General features: G+C 36.7%; 1 protein-coding gene across 1 annotated transcript; it reads right to left on the bottom strand.

Moving 5' to 3' along the window:
• Positions 1–3,097: 3,097 nt before the first annotated feature.
• Positions 3,098–4,183, bottom strand: LOC140805108 (ethylene-responsive transcription factor 3-like). Its single transcript, XM_073161298.1, has one exon. It carries the CDS (start codon positions 3,999–4,001, stop codon positions 3,309–3,311), a length of 693 nt encoding a protein of 230 aa, XP_073017399.1. The 5' UTR covers positions 4,002–4,183; the 3' UTR covers positions 3,098–3,308.
• Between the last annotated feature and the right edge of the window lie 14,618 nt (positions 4,184–18,801).

The following is an 18,801-nucleotide window of genomic DNA, read 5'->3' as shown; positions in this document are numbered from 1 at the left end:
GATCTATACAAATTATGAAATTTATACAAATTATATTGATCATTTATGAAATCATTTACCCACAATAAGAAGAATAAAAAAAAGAATTTTTTTTAGAAGAATGGGTCGAGCTCACCACTCTTCTTTTTTTTATTTATTATTTAAAAAGCTCGACTCACTCTTCTTATTTTTTATTTTTAATCATATTATGAAATTTATACAAATTACATGTATCATTTATGAAATCATTTACCCACAATAAGAAGACTAAAAATAAAAAATAAAAAAATTAGAAGAGTGGGTCGAGCTCACTCTCTTCTTATTTTTTATTTTTATTTTTATTTATTTATTTTTCATTATTCTTTTGAAGAGTTCGACCAGCACCTCGACCCACTTGGGTCGAGTTCTTCATACTTGAGTCGAGAGTCTGAAGAGTGGGTCTAACTAACTAATTAATGAACTAATTAATGATCTCATATGACTAACAAAATTCGACTCTCTTTCCTCGATTTAAAAAAGTCAAAATCCCTTTTATTTAATTAAAAATTTTAGATATATCATATATTTTTTATTGACCCAAGAATCGTATGTCATGATATCCAGATTATTATTATTATATTTTATTTCAACCAAAATCCAAATATTTTATTGGGAAATTTATTGACTTTTAATGATTTTTGTAGATTTTAAAAATCTAGAGGTATTCAATCAAGACTTTTGCATACTCTATAGAAGTCTTGTGGTATTCAAAATAGACTTTCATGGAGTTTTAAAAAATCAAGTGGTATTCAACATTGACTTTTATAAACTCTATAAAAGTCTACAGGTATTCAAATTTTTCATGGACTTTTAATAACTTCATGAAATTCATTGACATACAAACATTAAAGCCTAAGGTACAACTACAAATTGTAAAAAATTGTATTTGGTTCACCCCAAAGATTTGAATGGATTTTTAAAACTTCTAACTCTCTCTCTCTGTCGCTTCACATCACGTATTTTCATATCTTCTCTCCTCTCATCTATTTCTATTACTCTCTCAAATTTTCGAAGTGTATCTCTATATATATTTTCATCTTTTAAAGCAGGTGACACATAGATTGCAATCTCAGAGGGAAAAAATTCAAATGTTGAATTTTGAACATTTAGATCCGATTGTCCGAAATAATAAATAAAATTTTAATCAATTAAGTGGGCTCTTTGAAGTATATATATATATATATATATATATATATATATATATATATAGTTTTGATATGCTGAACACCTACCGTGTACATCTTTGTGAGCACCGATGAGGTGTCACTCACTCCTTGAACGCTTCTTCAAAGAGCCCATATATATATATATATATATATATATATATATATATATATGCACACAAATGAATAATCGATTCATTTATAGTTGCACTGGCACATATGTCGAACTAGCTTACTACTCATTATTCAAATAAACAATGAAGTATAACATGCCTCGCAGCAAAAAACTACTTTGCCCAGGACATATTAATACCTCATTTTTACAAGTTATGGCAAGGCATACTATACTGCACAAACATGACGGTTGATAACTAAGGTCAACTGTAAACAATGGAATCGTGTATGAAAACTGAGCAGCAAAGAACAAGAACAAAAACACAAGGCAAGAGAAATAGAAAACAGGTAATCAGAAATACCTGGAGCCGTGCTATCGATTATCAAATTTCATCGAACAACCGTAACTGTGAGTGTGCGTGGAGCGTTCCCACGAGCACAATCTGTAAGTGAGTGCGTAAGCAAAACCTCACGTCTCTAATTAAATGATGGTTTCCCCGTGCCCTTAAGAACAGTTGAAATTGTAGTGCTGGGGCCAGTAGTGGTAGTTTTCCAGAGACATTGTACATACATGTCTCCAGCTCAAATGGCACAGTTTGTCGCACCACAAATACTAGAAAGAAATCAGATAATGCCATGAATAATTAAGCTTGTCACAAAACTTAAAAGAGTGAGCTATCTTCTTCTCTCTACTTGAAGGTATAGTCTTCCTCAAACTTGCCCAAAAGTTTTACCAATTCGCTTAGATCCACAACAGAATGTATGCATGGCTGTGCTCATATGTTATGTAAAAAATTATAAACGTGTCAAAAAGACAAGAAAACGACAATCAACATATTGATCAAATGAATTCACAACCAATTTAAATTAATATCTTAAAAGAAAGAAAAAGTAGTCGTACAAATATAAGGTAACTTGCGTTAAATGCATTGAGAAACTAAATTGATACATCAATACCCGAGCATTTACAAAATTTCACTACACAGATAGACTCAATCTCGGGAGACACCTAATACATACATGTAGTGTTCACTAGATCTAATGAACAAACATAAGGTTGTTACAGTATAGTGATGAATAATAATTGATAAAAAAAAGTAAAATACAAACCAAGTAAACATAGATGCACTGAATCTGTGAGAACCTCATTTGTTATACAGGCACAAACGCAAAGTAAAAAGGCGCTGCAATTCTAATCAGAGATGTGACAAGAACATAAGTGCAATGCATAAAAAAGCAAGGAAAAATAACTAACTCTCCGCAATCAATCTGTACACTTCAAACTGGACTGAGATAGTCCCAAGGAACGCACAAGGTGCTAGACAACATGATGAATAATGCAGACTGGTGATTTGAACAATGACAATGAGCTTGCATGATTGTATAACCTAAATTTCAACTCACCATCACAAAACCACTGCCTATTACACATACATCTAGATGATTACACAAACTCTAGAACCAGGATTACATCCCACAGTCTGAAAAATATGAAACCAGATTAGAAATATATGTGTGCGGTGTAGACTAAAGTTTGTCTTGTTACACCAACGTAAAAAGAAAACGCCATGAGGCACACAAGGGAACAGATCAAAATCGATTCTTCACGTAGTCATATATGCTCACAAAAGTGAGCTTCAAATACATAAGCTTTTTTTGACATTCATAAGATGGCAAAAACAGATTAACAATATCATATAGAAGCACAATGAAAGCACATTGTATTATCTCCTATGCATATGGATCATAAAATTGAAGTTTATAAGATTAAAACATGTAAATTCTCTTCAAACAACAGATACTCGTAGAAGACGAGACCTCAAGAACTCCCTCAAGTTTTATAACATCTTGATCTTCACCACTTTCTACAAGCACTCTTCTCTCATATCTTCTCTTTCTTTTTTCGTTTTTTTCCCAAATAATAAAAGGAAAAAAATAAAAGAAAATTCAGTAATTTAATTTAAACCCAATGGATTTCTTCCACAGGACGAGATTATCATCGCCGGGCATAGCTCAGAGCCGGAGAGCTGTGCAATAGAGCTCATCGAGGTCTGCTGCGGAGGCATCCACGGGCGGCGGCATGTTAAGGTCGAAAGGCAGGGGCTTTTTACAAGAGGAAGAAGCGATGTCACATTCTGCGTCATCAACAACCGAGGATGAGGAATCACAATCGCTGCGACAATCATCTGGAGCCATCGGCGGCAACGAATGATTCCTTCTCCTCTGTGCAAACCGAGGCGGCGGCGGGTGGAGCTGGCGGGGTCCACTGAATGACTCCACGGTGCTGCTCATCCCACTGAAGGTAGGCCTCTGCTGAGCAATAATCTGGTGCTCCCGAGGGTAGAACCGTGAATTCGAGAAAGGATCATTAGGGTTCGCATCGAATCGAGCTAGAATAGGGTTTTGAGGATTGGAATCGGGGTAACCATTGCCGATATCAGGCGGGCCAAAGTTTGTCTTCGCCTTTGCCCCACGGAGAGAGAGCGCGGCGGCATCGTAAGCCCGAGCGGCGTCCTCAGCAGAATCAAAGGTGCCGAGCCAGACACGGGTCTTCTTCCAAGGATCTCTGATCTCCGCCGCAAACCTTCCCCATGGCCTCTTTCTAACACCACGGAACCTGATCTCCTTCGATCCTCCAGATCCGTCAGCATCTCCACCGTTCCCCGCCGCCGCCGTCTGCCTTGCAGCAACTCTTCCTCTCGGCATAGCTCAAATCCAAAGAAAACCCACGAAAATTATCGAAATGTACAATTTCACAGATTAAACAACGCTCAGAGATTTGATTGCAATATTATCAGCTCATTTATTCGCGCGCTCCACCGTGTGGTGCGTGAAAAGAGAAAAGAAGGGGGTGGGGGGGTAGGCTGTTGGGCAAGAATTATTTTTTAATTTTCCACCATTGTTGCATCTGGAATACAAGTCTACATTGGCACACGTATCGATGGTTCCTACTTTTTATTTCATCCACGCACTTAGATAAAAGAGTGAGTTTCATGTGATATTGTATCACGGATCTTAATCTGTGAGATTAGTCAACTCTACTAATATTTATAATAAAAAGTAATACTATTATCATAAAAAAGTAATATTTTTTCATAGGTAACTCAAATAAGAGATCTGTCTCACAAATACGATCCGTGTGACCATGTCTCACAAGTTTTTGCCTAGATAAAAAGATTGGGGTTACCTTTTTATTTTATTTATTTTTTCCAATAATAGGAGATTGTTTCACGAATTTTATTTATGAGACGAGTTAAACTTACCGATATTCACAATAAAAAAAAACATTTTTAGCATAAAAAGTAATATTTTTTCATGAATGACGGGATAATACCTATTTTCGTCCTTCTCGTTAACCGCTTTTCCCATTTCAGTCCCTTGTGATTTTTGACTGCTTAATTAATCCTTCATGTTTTCAAAATATTCCCGAATTGATCCTTACCGTTAGTTTGGCGTTAGGGGTAACGTTGACTTGACATTAGCGACGGTTTTATAAAAACCGTCGCTAAGTAGCGACGGATTTTCAAAATATTAGCGACGGTTTAATATTTTCATTAAAAAAAATAATTTTAATAATTTTTAAAAAAAAACTTAGAATCGGACTATGCTAACAATATTAATAATCTTAACACACACTTAAAAATTTACAAAAAATTAAAGCGAAAATGTTAACTTAAGTCGAAACTAAAATCGTGTGAGAGAAAAAAAATTTAAGTGTTGTAAAGTGATGTGTATGAAAATGGAAAGAGAGTATATTTATAGACAGTTTACGACGGGTTTTGGTAACACCGTCGCTAATAGTGACGGTAATATTATTAACCTTGAAGTATAGACGGTTTTGCAATCACCGTCGCTATTTTACCAAAAGCATAAAGCAAACTGTCTATAAATATACTCTCTTTCCATTTTCATTCACATCACTTTACAACACTTAAAATTTTTTTCTCTCACATGATTTTAGTTTCGACTTAAGATAAACTTTTTCACCTTAATTTTTTGTAAATTTTTAAGTGTTAGTTAAGATTATTAATATTGTTATCATAGTCCGATTCTAATTTTTTTTTAAAAAAATTAATAAAATTAATTTTTTTATTTTATGGAAATAGTAAACCGTCGCTAATGAGGGACGAGTTAAAACATTGTCGCTAATTAGCGACGGTTTTTTAAATGCCGTCGCTATGTTTAAAAACTCCGTCGCTAAGTAGCGACGGTTTCTCATAACGCCGTCGTTAATTAGCGACGGTTTAATATTTTCATAAAATAAAAAATTACTTTTATTAATTTTTTTTTTAAAAAAAACTTAAAATTTATTTTATGGAAATAGAAGCGACGCTAATTAGCGACTGCTTTTGAAAAACCGTCGCTAATTTCTACCATTTTTCACAAGTCAACGTTAACCTTAACGTCAGGATAACGGTAGGGATCAATTCGGGAATATTTTGAAAACATAAAGGATTAATTAAGCAGTCAAAAATCATGAGGGACGGAAATGAGAAAAGCGGTTAACGAAAAGGACGAAAATGGGCATTATCCCCATGAATGACTCAAATAAAATATCTATTTCATGAAATATGACTCGCAAAACTGTCTCACATAAGTTTTTTCTTTTTTTCAAATATTATATTGGCTATAATAATTTATTTGTTTGCTTGTATTTTTTGGGAAATTTTCGTGCAAATCATAAGTATATTTTTTTTATTATGTCTCTTATGAGATGATATCACGAATTTTTATCCGTGAGACGAGTCAACCCTATCAATATTCACAATAAAAAGTAATACTCTTAGCTTAGAAAATAATATTTTTTCATGATTGACCCAAATAAGATATTTGTTTTACAAAATACGACATCGTGAAACTGTCTCACACAATTTCTTGGCATTTTTTTTATATAAATTTATGTTCGTACAGTTGGTTTTTCAAACAAAAACAAAAAATAAATAGTAAAATCTTAAAAAAAATGTAATAAATATAGTATTTTCGTAAATAAATAGTCACCAAAACGTAACAAAAACATCAATTTTATTATTTTACATAGACTAGCGAAATTTTCGTAAATAAAAAAAATCAAATGACACAAAAATTAGTATTACTTTAGTAAATAAGAAAACATCTAATGTCTAAACAAATAGGAAGATTAATTTGAATAATATTTTGGTTTCGTTGGAAATTAAGTTAAAATATAATCGTAATTTCACCTAAAATTTCACTAATTAATTGGAAAAATTAATTAATGGATTTTTACCATAAAAATATACAAATATATTTGTGCAAGTTCATGTGCTTCGGACACTTATTTCTTCGTCTTATATACTATATGGTATTCCTCCGGTATGGCAAATGAATCCAACCATGGTATTAGCAGACACCCAAGCTATATTTCGTGGCTTGGCCATGAATTTTGACACGGATGTATGAATGCAACTTTGTGGCTAAGTTGCAAACTTCTAACTAGTCGATATATCAAGTCTGGTGCCGACAAGTCGAGCTTCGGTTCTATAATTAATATTTAGATGTTTGATTGTAATATGTTTTATATCATAGAAAAGTCACACTTAATTACAAAAAAAATAATACATTGTCTTTTTAAATCCATATGATAGGTTTGGATTGAATTGGTTTTGATTCAGTTTACCTTCGAATTGACTTATTTTTATGAGTATGTCTCTTGTGAGACGATCTCACAAATTTTTATCTGTGGATTGTGATATGAGTCAACCCTACTGATATTCAGAATAAAAAATGATACTCTTAGCATAAAAAGTAATATATTTTCATGGATGAATCAAATAAGATATCTGTCTTACAAAATACGACTCGTGAGACCGTCTCACACAAATTTTTGCTTATTTTAAAATCAATCTAAATCATTCAATTTGGTTAAGTTTTGTAGTTCGATTAGATTTCCTATACATGTTTTCTATATTATTTGAATACTTTAAAAATTGTGATCTTACCATAAATTTTTTTAGGGAAAGAAAAAGCCTTTTAGTTTTTGAATTTTGTGTTTAAAGCAACATTTCTACCCCCAATGAGAGAGAATATTTCACCCCATCTTATAAGACACTGCTCCATGAAAAGATCAAAAGTCCAAAGTTAACTACACATATGCGGGTCTACCCATTTCTTTAAGATCAATGACCCAGATCTTGTGGGGACACTGCTCCTACAGATAGCATCGAATTTTCCGAATGAGAGTCGTACGATATTAGAAAAAAAATTGGTCAAGCAAATAAGGGATAATGTCCATTTTCGTCCTTTTCGTTAACCGCTTTTCTCATTTCCGTCCCTCATGATTTTTGACTGCTTAATTAATCCTTTATGTTTTCAAAATATTCCCGAATTGATCCCTACCGTTATCCTGACGTTAAGGTTAACGTTGACTTGTGAAAAATGGTAGAAATTAGCGACGGTTTTTCAAAAGCAGTCGCTAATTAGCGTCGCTTCTATTTCCATAAAATAAATTTTAAGTTTTTTTTAAAAAAAAAATTAATAAAAGTAATTTTTTATTTTATGAAAATATTAAACCGTCGCTAATTAACGACGGCGTTATGAGAAACCGTCGCTACTTAGCGACGGAGTTTTTAAACCGTCGCTATTTAGCGACGGCATTTAAAAAACCGTCGCTAATTAGCGACAATGTTTTAACTCGTCCCTCATTAGCGACGGTTTACTATTTCCATAAAATAAAAAAATTAATTTTATTAATTTTTTTTAAAAAAAATTAGAATCGGACTATGATAACAATATTAATAATCTTAACTAACACTTAAAAATTTACAAAAAATTAAGGTGAAAAAGTTTATCTTAAGTCGAAACTAAAATCATGTGAGAGAAAAAAATTTTAAGTGTTGTAAAGTGATGTGAATGAAAATGGAAAGAGAGTATATTTATAGACAGTTTGCTTTATGCTTTTGGTAAAATAGCGACGGTGATTGCAAAACCGTCTATACTTCAAGGTTAATAATATTACCGTCACTATTAGCGACGGTGTTACCAAAACCCGTCGTAAACTGTCTATAAATATACTCTCTTTCCATTTTCATACACATCACTTTACAACACTTAAATTTTTTTTCTCTCACACGATTTTAGTTTCGACTTAAGTTAACATTTTCGCTTTAATTTTTTGTAAATTTTTAAGTGTGTGTTAAGATTATTAATATTGTTAGCATAGTCCGATTCTAAGTTTTTTTTTAAAAATTATTAAAATTATTTTTTTTAATGAAAATATTAAACCGTCGCTAATATTTTGAAAATCCGTCGCTACTTAGCGACGGTTTTTATAAAACCGTCGCTAATGTCAAGTCAACGTTACCCCTAACGCCAAACTAACGGTAAGGATCAATTCGGGAATATTTTGAAAACATGAAGGATTAATTAAGCAGTCAAAAATCACAAGGGACTGAAATGGGAAAAGCGGTTAACGAGAAGGACGAAAATAGGTATTATCCCAGCAAATAAAGACTAAATTACAGCTGGCTAATGACAAGGAACAAGGCCAATTCTTCGTTTAATCATTACCATTAGACCTCTGTTTTCAACTTAACCTTAATTAAATGTAAGAAAGGGACAGGGTTTGACCGTTCGACATGGCATGGGCATGGAAATTTATATTGTTAATTAATTTTAAAAAATTAAAATCTTGGTCCGAGCGGTGATATTCAGATTATAATTAAATCAATTAAAATATTCTAAAAAAATCGATTGTGCTGCACATTGTAGTAGACAACATTCATCCAAGAAATCGAAAAATGTATCACATATTGAGAACTCATTGTTGGAGGGAATGTATGAAGAATGATCCAAATGTAAAACATGCCAACGTGTTATAGCCGAGAAAATGAGACTTGGTGGTATGTTACATAGTCTTAAAGTGACAGAATGCATAATGTTATGGATTTGTGACACATATACCTCATTCCAATCATGATTGCTCATTTATGCTGTAATTTGAGTGATTGTTGATATATCATCTAAATCAGCTCATTTTATTCCGTACGATCTTACTTTTATTTATAAGAAAACAGCAAAATTGTACACTGATCATGTGGTGAGACTATATGGTGTGCCTATAATTAAAGTATCAGACAATGATCCAAGATTTACTTCGGAGTTCTGGGGTAGCTTGCAATCAGTTTTGAGTTCAAAGTTGGCCATGAGTACTGCTTATCACCTCCAGATAGATGATCAGTCAAAAAGAACCATCCAAACTTCAACTGATATGTTGCGAGTAGTTGTCATGGATTCCAGTGGTGGTTGGCAAGAATCATTGTCTCTGGTCAAATTATCTTACAACAATTGTTTTAAGGCAATGATCGGTATGGCACAATTTGAAGCTTTATATGGTAGAAAATACAGAACTCCGATTTTTTGATAAGATGTAACAGAACGACAAATTTCTAAACCAGCGTTTGTGCAAAAAATGAAAGATAAAGCTAGATTGATAAAAAAAAATGAAAAACAGTCCAGGGTTGTCAAGGAAGTTATGTTAATAAAAGGCATATGCCTGTAGAGTTCCAGGTTGACGAGTATGTTTTTTTGAAAGTATTACCGTTTGGTATTATGAGATTTAGACATAAAAGAAAGTTAGCTTCGTGTTATATTGGTCTGTATACGATTGTTGAGACGATTGACACATTAACTTATCGTTTGTGCTTGCAGCAAATTTTGTCTTCGATACATAATATGTTTAATGTATTTATGTTACGAAAGTAAGAGTCAGATCTGTCTCATGTCTTGATTACCAAGGATGTGGAGCTGGACAATTCACTTAGCTGTGTCGAACATCAAGGGAAGATTCTGGACCAAAAAGAAAAACAACTCAGGAATATGACGATTCTTTTGGTCATTGTAAAGTGGATTAGACATAAGAGAAAAGAAGCTATATGGAAATAAGAGACTAAGATGCGTGAAGAATGACCTCACTTGTTCTAAAATTTAATGAATTACTCTTTGTATTCTAATTTTCCTACGATTTTTTATTAGGCAAAAACTTGTGTGAGACGGTCTCACGGATCGTATTGTGAGACGGATATCTTATTTAGGTCATCCATTAAATATATTACTTTTTATGCTAACCTTTTATTGTGAATATCGGTAGAGTTGACCCGACCGTCTCAGAAGAAACTTACTCTTTTTATTATTATAACATTATGGTGGGATGGAGGATTTTTTTGCTATAAGACATGTTAATGTCGTTTTTTCCCTTAGCGAGGTAGTTACATATGATGTTTTAAATATATATATACAGGGTTTGATAATTATATATAATTTTATGAAAACATTTGATATAAAACATGGCCCAAAAGCCCACAATAATGGTGAAATGAACTCCAAGCCCTCCTCTAGTAACTGTATGCCATTCTTAATTATTTTATATTAATTATGGTGCAGAAACGTGATGCGTGTGTAAAATATATAATGCATAGATAACATTTGAAATATACCCATATATTCATTAAGGTAGCTATGAAATATAAAGGAAAAAAATGTAATAATATGGATAAGAGAAAATGTTATTTTAAAATACAATCTGTAATTGTGTTGAAGACTTGAAGCCCACAATTACATAAATGGTATTTTTTTTAAAATAAAAAGTGACAAAATATATGTCTACAAAAATTGCACAACACAAACCAAAAAGTTTATGTAATAGCCGAGCCTGGTGAACGGTACGGTTTAAGTTTTCGTATGTTATGGATTTATTGATTAAGTTTAAGTTTAGTTGTGATGCTAAGAGTTGTGATTTTGGGCCATAGTATTGTTGGTTATTATTGTCTTGAGGTGTGGTTGCTATTGTTAGTTGATGGTAGTTGCGTCGTTTCAGTGTTTTGGTTCGATTTCAGTTGCATTATATTTTCTCTTGGCCGTGACTAGACCGCACCCGCGCTCAGTGTAAGGACCGCACCCGCGGTCATAATTCTTGGATTTTGGTGTTTTTTCCCGTAGCGACACCGCACCCGCGGTATAGAGGACACCGCACCCGCGGTGATTGCCAGACCGCACCCGCGGTCGTCGTTTTCCAGAATTTTGTAGAGTTGCCGTGAGCTTGGCGCACCCGCGGTAGAGTTAGAGCGCACCCACGGTCGCGCATGTTCGGGATTTTAAGTGATGTTTTGACTCAGTTTTTCCTCATTCTTTCCTCTTTCATTTCGTTTCTTCTCTCAAGGAGACCTAGGGTTTCTTATTTCTTTCACTTCCTATCTTCGATTCAAGCTTTTAGTTGGTGATTGGAGTTGAGATTGAAGTTCTTCTTGGTGCTAGGAAGCTAAGGTAAGCTTTTGGTTGTATTATTTCTTGGTTTTGGAGGAGAGATGATATGGGTTTGTTGTATTTGTTGGATTTATGGATTAATTGGCATGGGTTCTTGATTATTGAGTTGATGATGGTGTTATTTATGGATTATTGTTGTAAGATTTCAACCAAGGAGTTAAATTCAAGGTGTTCTTGTGGTTTGTAAGTGGAATTTCATTCTTGTGCTCACATGATAATATATGTATGGTATTTCGATGGTTTTAATGTGTTATTCCCTTCATTTGATTCATGTTTATGTATTGATACACTTGTTATATATATTGGAGGCATTTTATGTCTCAATTATTGAAAAAGGGACTACAAGAGAAAAGAGTTTACAAAGTGTTTGTTTAAATGCCAAAGAGAGAATTCAAATTGATTTATGGATTGATAGATGCATAGTCAGAGATTGCATGCAATTAGTTGATCAACGACCATAGGCTTATATCCCTCAGAGTTGTCGATTTATATCGATGGGATACGAGCACCACAGACAGAGTTATTATTGATATCAATCCATACCAGAGTAAAGAGAAATATCATCCTATTGCTATGTTATTGCTATGATATTTATTTCAGAGTTAATGGTATTTATGTTTTTAAAGCTATGATTTTCAGAGTATGACATGTTCATTGCTATGTAAGAGTTCCACTTGCTGAGTTTTATACTCATTTCAGTTATTTCATGTGATGCAGATAAGAGTGACGGGCCAGGACGTTGACTGTGGATTGGAGTCATATGCATACGAAGATTGGAAGGAAGAAGTTTGTTTTGCAAGCAATATTTTTTACATGATCATTAAAATGATGTTTTTGTATTTTGATGTATCATTTAGTTGATCATCTTGATACTCTTGATGATATTTGGAAATGCATTTTGAAACTCCTTCCAGTTGTAAGAAAATTTTAAATTCCGCTGTATTTTATTTAATTGGGTCGAGGTGTCACATTTAGTGGTATCAGAGCACCGTTCTTCGGACCAATGCATATGACTTCGTTTACTTTCAACTGTCCGGGTATGTTTTCTTTTGCATCTATTCATTGTTATCTATTGATTTACTTTTTGTGAGCACATTGTAGAGTATGCCTCCTAAGAGGAAAGCCGTAGAGGGTGAGGATAGTTCTTCCTCGAGAGTTGTCGACGAGTTCGGCAAGTTGCTTAAAGAGCAGGCCAAAGTCCATAGCGAGCAGATTCAGCAGCTGCTTCGATTGCAAGGAACAGGACAGGGTAGAGGCCAAGTGAGAGGCCAAGTAGCTCAGGCAGTTGGCACTGATGCCGTCTTTTCTGCTTTTAAGAGAATTGATCCACCGGAATTCGCAGGTAGCACTGATCCGTTAGTGGCTGTCGAGTGGGTCAAAGCGCTTGAAGCAATCTTCGACCATCTCCAGTATGAAGATAAAGACAGGATCAACTGTGCAGTATTCATGTTGGTAAAGGCTGCACGTTTCTGGTGGAATGCCACTAAGGTTGGTGTCGATGTTTCAGCTTTGAAGTGGCAAGAGTTCACAGACCTGTTCTATGACAAGTACTTTCCCGACGCACTTCGAGCTAGGAAGGTGACTGAGTTCTTGGAGCTTCGACAGGGAGGCATGAACGTTGATGAGTACATTCTCAAGTTTGAGGAGGGTTGTCTATTTGCTCCGTATATTGCTTCAAACGACAAGGACAAAGGCGCTCATTTCATTCGAGGCCTTCGTGCAGAGATCAGGAGAGATATCAACATGTCCAAGGCCGTGACATTCAAAGAGATCGTGTCGAAGGCGTTGTTGGCCGAACAAGACGAGAAGGATATCACCAGGGAGAGGCAAGAGAGGCATCAAGCTATTGTTCAGAGAGGTCAGGGCTCGAATCAGAGAGGAAAGGATCGTTTTAAAGGAAAGGGCAAGGTGGAATCGAGTCCTAGACCACCGTCAGTTCCAGTTGATCCCGAGAAGCCACTGTGTCCTAAGTGTAGCAGACATCATCGAGGAGAGTGCATATTTGTCACTCATACTTGTTACCGTTGTGGCACGGCTGGCCATATTGCTAAAGATTGTCCAAGGGGAGCGAGCAATGATAAGGTGCAGGGTCGCATCTTTACGATGACCAAGGAAGGTATAAACCATGATTCATCTGTGATCTCTAGCGCTATTTTAATTTCAGGCAGAGTAGGTACGACTTTGATTGATACTGGTGCTACTCATTCTTTTATGTCTGAATTGTTTTTGAGATCGTTGGATATAGTTCCTTATGTTCTTCCCCTCCAGTTCAATGTTGTTTTGCCTTCGGGGGATGTGTTGTGCCCGACGTCTATTGTTTACGCGTGCCCTGTTCGTATTGAGGAACGAGTTGTTTTTGCTGATTTGATTGTTATCTCTATGGTTGCTTTTGATGTTATTCTTGGCATGGATTAGCTTTCAACCTATCGTGCAGTGATTGATTGTGTTGCTAAGACGGTGACTTTTGCAGATGATGGCAATAAGGGAGGTATGCTCGCCAGTGCAGGTACTTCGCTGGTCCTTCCTTTTATATCTTGTCTTGAGGCTGAGAAGTTGATGTGTAGAGGTTGTGATGTATTTCTGGCTTCTATTGTGGATGTGGATAGAATGATTAAGTTGAATATTGATGATATTGATGTGGTGAGAGAGTTTGCTGATATGTTTGAGGATGATGTGCCGGGTTTGCCGCCGGACATGGATGTTGAGTTTGTGATTGATCTAGCTCCAGGTACGGTTCCTATTTCTAAGGCTCCGTATAGGATGGCCCCTACCGAGATGAAGGAGTTGAAGACGCAGTTGCAGGATCTTTTGGACAAGGGTTTTATTCGACCGAGTTCTTCGCCTTGGGGAGCTCCGGTTCTGTTTGTCAAGAAGAAAGATGGGTCGTTGCGGCTGTGTATCGACTATAGGGAGCTCAACAAAGTGACTATCAAGAATAAGTATCCGTTGCCACGGATTGACGATCTATTTGACCAACTTCAGGGTGCCAGTGTATTTTCGAAGATTGATCTTCGGTCTGGTTACTATCAGTTGAAGGTTAGGGAGTCTGATATCCCTAAGACAGCGTTCCGGACCAGGTACGGTCATTATGAGTTTCTTGTGATGTCTTTTGGTCTGACCAATGCTCCTTCGGTCTTCATGGATCTGATGAACCGTGTGTTCAAGCCGTATTTGGATAGCTTCGTCATTGTTTTCATCGACGACATCTTGATCTATTCCAAGACCATAGAGCTTCATGCAGAGCATCTTAGAGTGGTTCTTCAGTTGTTGATAGAGAGGAGACTGTTTGCTAAGCTGAAGAAGTGTGAGTTTTGGTTGGATCAGATTTCTTTCTTAGGCCATGTCGTTTCGAAGGATGGAATAGTTGTTGATCTATTGAAGATTGAGGCGATTCAGAGGTGGCCGATTCCTACCACTGTTTCAGAGATACGCAGTTTTCTTGGTTTGGCGGGTTATTATCGTCGTTTCATTTCAGATTTCTCCAAGATTGCCCTGCCATTAACCAATCTGACGAGGAAGACTGTGAAGTTCGAGTGGTCCATTGATTGCCAAAGTTCATTCCAAGAGTTGAAAGATAAGTTGACGACAGCTCCTGTTCTTGCATTGGCCAGTGGTTCAGAGGATTTTGTTGTGTATACCGATGCGTCGAAGAAGGGTCTTGGTGCAGTTCTGATGCAGCGAGGTAAGGTTATCATCTATGCTTCTCACCAGTTGAAAGACTATGAGAAGAATTATCCGACGCACGATTTGGAGCTGGCAGCTGTGATTTTCGCCTTGAAGATATGGAGACACTACTTATATGGCGAAAAGTGTGAGATCTTCACGGACCACAAGAGTTTGAAGTATCTGTTTTCCCAGAAAGAGCTCAATATGCGGCAGAGGAGGTGGTTAGAGCTTGTTAAAGACTATGATGTGACTATCAGTTACCACCCAGGGAAAGCGAATGTTGTAGCAGACGCTTTGAGCCGTAAGTCGAGTTCTTCCTTGAGTTCGATGATTCAGAAGCCGTTGTTGTTGGACTTGCAGCGAGAGGAGATTTCTTTGGTAGTCCCTGGAACCATTGCTCGCTTTTCAGCGTTGGTCATTCGGACTACTTTGACGGACAGGATCCGTAGAGAGCAGACTGTTGATGTTCAGTTGACAGAGTTGAGGGCTAGAGCAGAGGAGAGAGGTAACTCAGAGTTTGGATTAAATGGAGATGGTTTGGTGACTTTCAGAGGCCGTATTTGTGTTCCCGCTGGTGATGATATTCGGTGAGACGTCTTGACAGAGGCTCATACCGCGCCATATTCGATACATCCAGGCAGCACTAAGATGTATCAGGATCTTCGTCGACTTTATTGGTGGCCAGGTATGAAGAAAGATATTGCCATGTTTATTTCTCAGTGCCTAACTTGTCAGCAGGTGAAGATTGAGCACCAGAGACCTGCTGGGACATTGCTATCTTTGCCGAATCCTCAGTGGAAGTGGGAGCATATTACGATGGATTTCGTGACTGGTCTTCCCAGGACGCAGAAGGGTTTCAATTCCATTTGGGTTATTGTCGATCGATTGACCAAGTCAGCGCACTTTCTTCCAGTCAAGACGACGTATTCCATGAACCAATATGCCGAGGATTACATAGCAGAGATTGTTAGATTTCATGGTGTTCCTGTGTCGATCGTGTATGATCGTGACCCTAGATTTACCTCAGAGTTTTGGAAGAGTTTGCACAGAGCTATGGGTTCACGGTTAGCTTTCAGTACAGCATATCACCCTCATAGCGACGGTCAATCAGAGAGAGAGTCATTCAGATTCTAGAGGATATGCTCAGAGCTTGCACTATTGATTATTCTGGTAGCTGGGATTCTAAATTGCCTCTTGTTGAGTTCACGTACAATAACAGTTACCAGACGACGATTGGCATAGCACCGTATGAGGCACTTTATGGCAGGAAGTGTAGATCTCCCTTGTATTGGGACGAGGTTGGTGAGAGGAAGACGTTGGGACCAGAGTTGGTCCAACAGACTGCTGATGTTGTTGCTGTTATTCGAGAGAGGATGAAGACTGCGCAGTCGAGACAGAAGAGCTATGCGGATGTTCGTCGTAGGCCTTTACAGTTTGAGGTTGGCGATCACGTGTTTCTGAAGATAGCACCTCTCAAGGGTGTGATGCGGTTTGGCAAGAAGGACAAGTTGAGTCCGAGATTTATTGGCCCCTTTGAGATCTTGGACAGAGTTGGTGATCGAGCCTACAAGTTAGCCACTACCGCCAGATCTTGACAGAGTCCATAATGTTTTTCACGTATCGATGCTCAGGAAGTATATTGCGAATCCTTCCCATGTTCTTCGCCACGAGCCATTGGACTTGACGCCGAATTTGACGTACCAAGAGATTCCGGTTCAGATTCTGGACCGCAAAGTTAAAGTTTTGAGGAACAAAGAGATCGACATCGTTAAAGTTCTTTGGAGGAACCATTTGATCGAAGAGGCCGCGTGAGAACCAGAGGATGAGATGAGAGAGAAGTATCCTGAGTTGTTCGTGCAGTGACGTCAATTTCGAGGACGAAATTCCTCTAAGGAGGGGAGATTGTAATAGCCGAGTCTGGTGAACGGTACGGTTTAAGTTTTCGTATGTTTATGGATTTATTGATTAAGTTTAAGTTTAGTTGTGATGCTAAGAGTTGTGATTTTGGGCCATAGTATTGTTGGTTATTATTGTCTTGAGGTGTGGTTGTTATTGTTAGTTGATGGTAGTTGCGTCGTTTCAGTGTTTTGGTTCGATTTCAGTTGCATTATATTTTGTCTTGGCCGTGACTAGATCGCACCCGCGCTCAGTGTAAGGACCGCACCCACGGTCGTAATTCTTGGATTTTGGTGTTTTTCCCGTAGCGACACCGCACCTGCGGTATAGAGGACACCGCACCCGCGGTGCAGCACCGCACCCGCGGTGATTGCCAGACCGCACCCGCGGTCGTCGTTTTCCAGAATTTTGTGGAGTTGCCGTGAGCTTGGCGCACCTGCGGTAGAGTTAGAGCGCACCCGCGGTCGCGCATGTTCGGGATTTTAAGTGATGTTTTGACTCACTTTTTCTCATTCTTTCCTCTTTCATTTCGTTTCTTCTCTCAAGGAGACCTAGGGTTTCTTATTTCTTTCACTTCCTATCTTCGATTCAAGCTTTTAGTTGGTGATTGGAGTTGAGATTGAAGTTCTTCTTGGTGCTAGGAAGCTAAGGTAAGCTTTTGGTTGTATTATTTCTTGGTTTTGGAGGAGAGATGATATGGGTTTGTTGTATTTGTTGGATTTATGGATTAATTGGCATGAGTTTTTGATTATTGAGTTGATGATGGTGTTATTTATGGATTATTGTTGTAGGATTTCAACCAAGGAGTTAGATTCAAGGTGTTCTTGTGGTTTGTAAGTGGAATTTCATTCTTGTGCTCCCATGATAATATATGTATGGTATTTCAATGGTTTTAATGTGTTATTCCCTTCATTTGATTCATGTTTATGTATTGATACACTTGTTATATATATTGGAGTCATTTTATGTCTCAATTATTGAAAAAGGGACTACAAGAGAAAAGAGTTTACAAAGTGTTTGTTTAAATGCCAAAGAGAGAATTCAAATTGATTTATGGATTGATAGATGCATAGTCAGAGATTGCATGCAATTAGTTGATCAACGACCATAGGCTTATATCCCTCAGAGTTGTCGATTTATATCGATGGGATACGAGCACCACAGACAGAGTTACTATTGATATCAATCCATACCAGAGTAAAGAGAAATACCATCCTATTGCTATGCTATTGCTATGATATTTATTTCAGAGTTGATGGTATTTATGTTTTTAAAGCTATGATTTTCAGAGTATGATATGTTCATTGCTATGTAAGAGTTCCACTTGCTGAGTTTTATACTCATTTCAGTTATTTATGTGATGCAGATAAGAGTGACGGGCCAGGACGTTGACTGTGGATTGGAGTCATATGCATACGAAGATTGGAAGGAAGAAGTTTGTTTTGCAAGCAATATTTTGTACATGATCATTAAAATGATGTTTTTGTATTTTGATGTATCATTTAGTTGATCATCTTGATACTCTTGATGATATTTGGAAATGTATTTTGAAACTCCTTCCAGTTGTAAGAAAATTTTAAATTCCGATGTATTTTATTTAATTGGGTCGAGGTGTCACAGTTTAAACTTTGCAAAATAGCCAAAGCCTCTGATTTGTAGAGAAATCTTA

This window comes from Primulina eburnea, chromosome 11 (assembly GCF_022965805.1).
Source record: "Primulina eburnea isolate SZY01 chromosome 11, ASM2296580v1, whole genome shotgun sequence".
NCBI lineage: Eukaryota > Viridiplantae > Streptophyta > Magnoliopsida > Lamiales > Gesneriaceae > Primulina > Primulina eburnea.
The sequence above is the reverse complement of the archived record's forward strand: the minus strand, read 5'-3'. Positions and strand labels throughout refer to the sequence as shown.

Excerpts from the sequence above, each read along its gene's own strand:
- LOC140805108 (XM_073161298.1), bottom strand. The coding sequence starts at position 4,001 with ATGCCGAGAGGAAGAGTTGCTGCAAGGCAGACGGCGGCGGCGGGGAAC.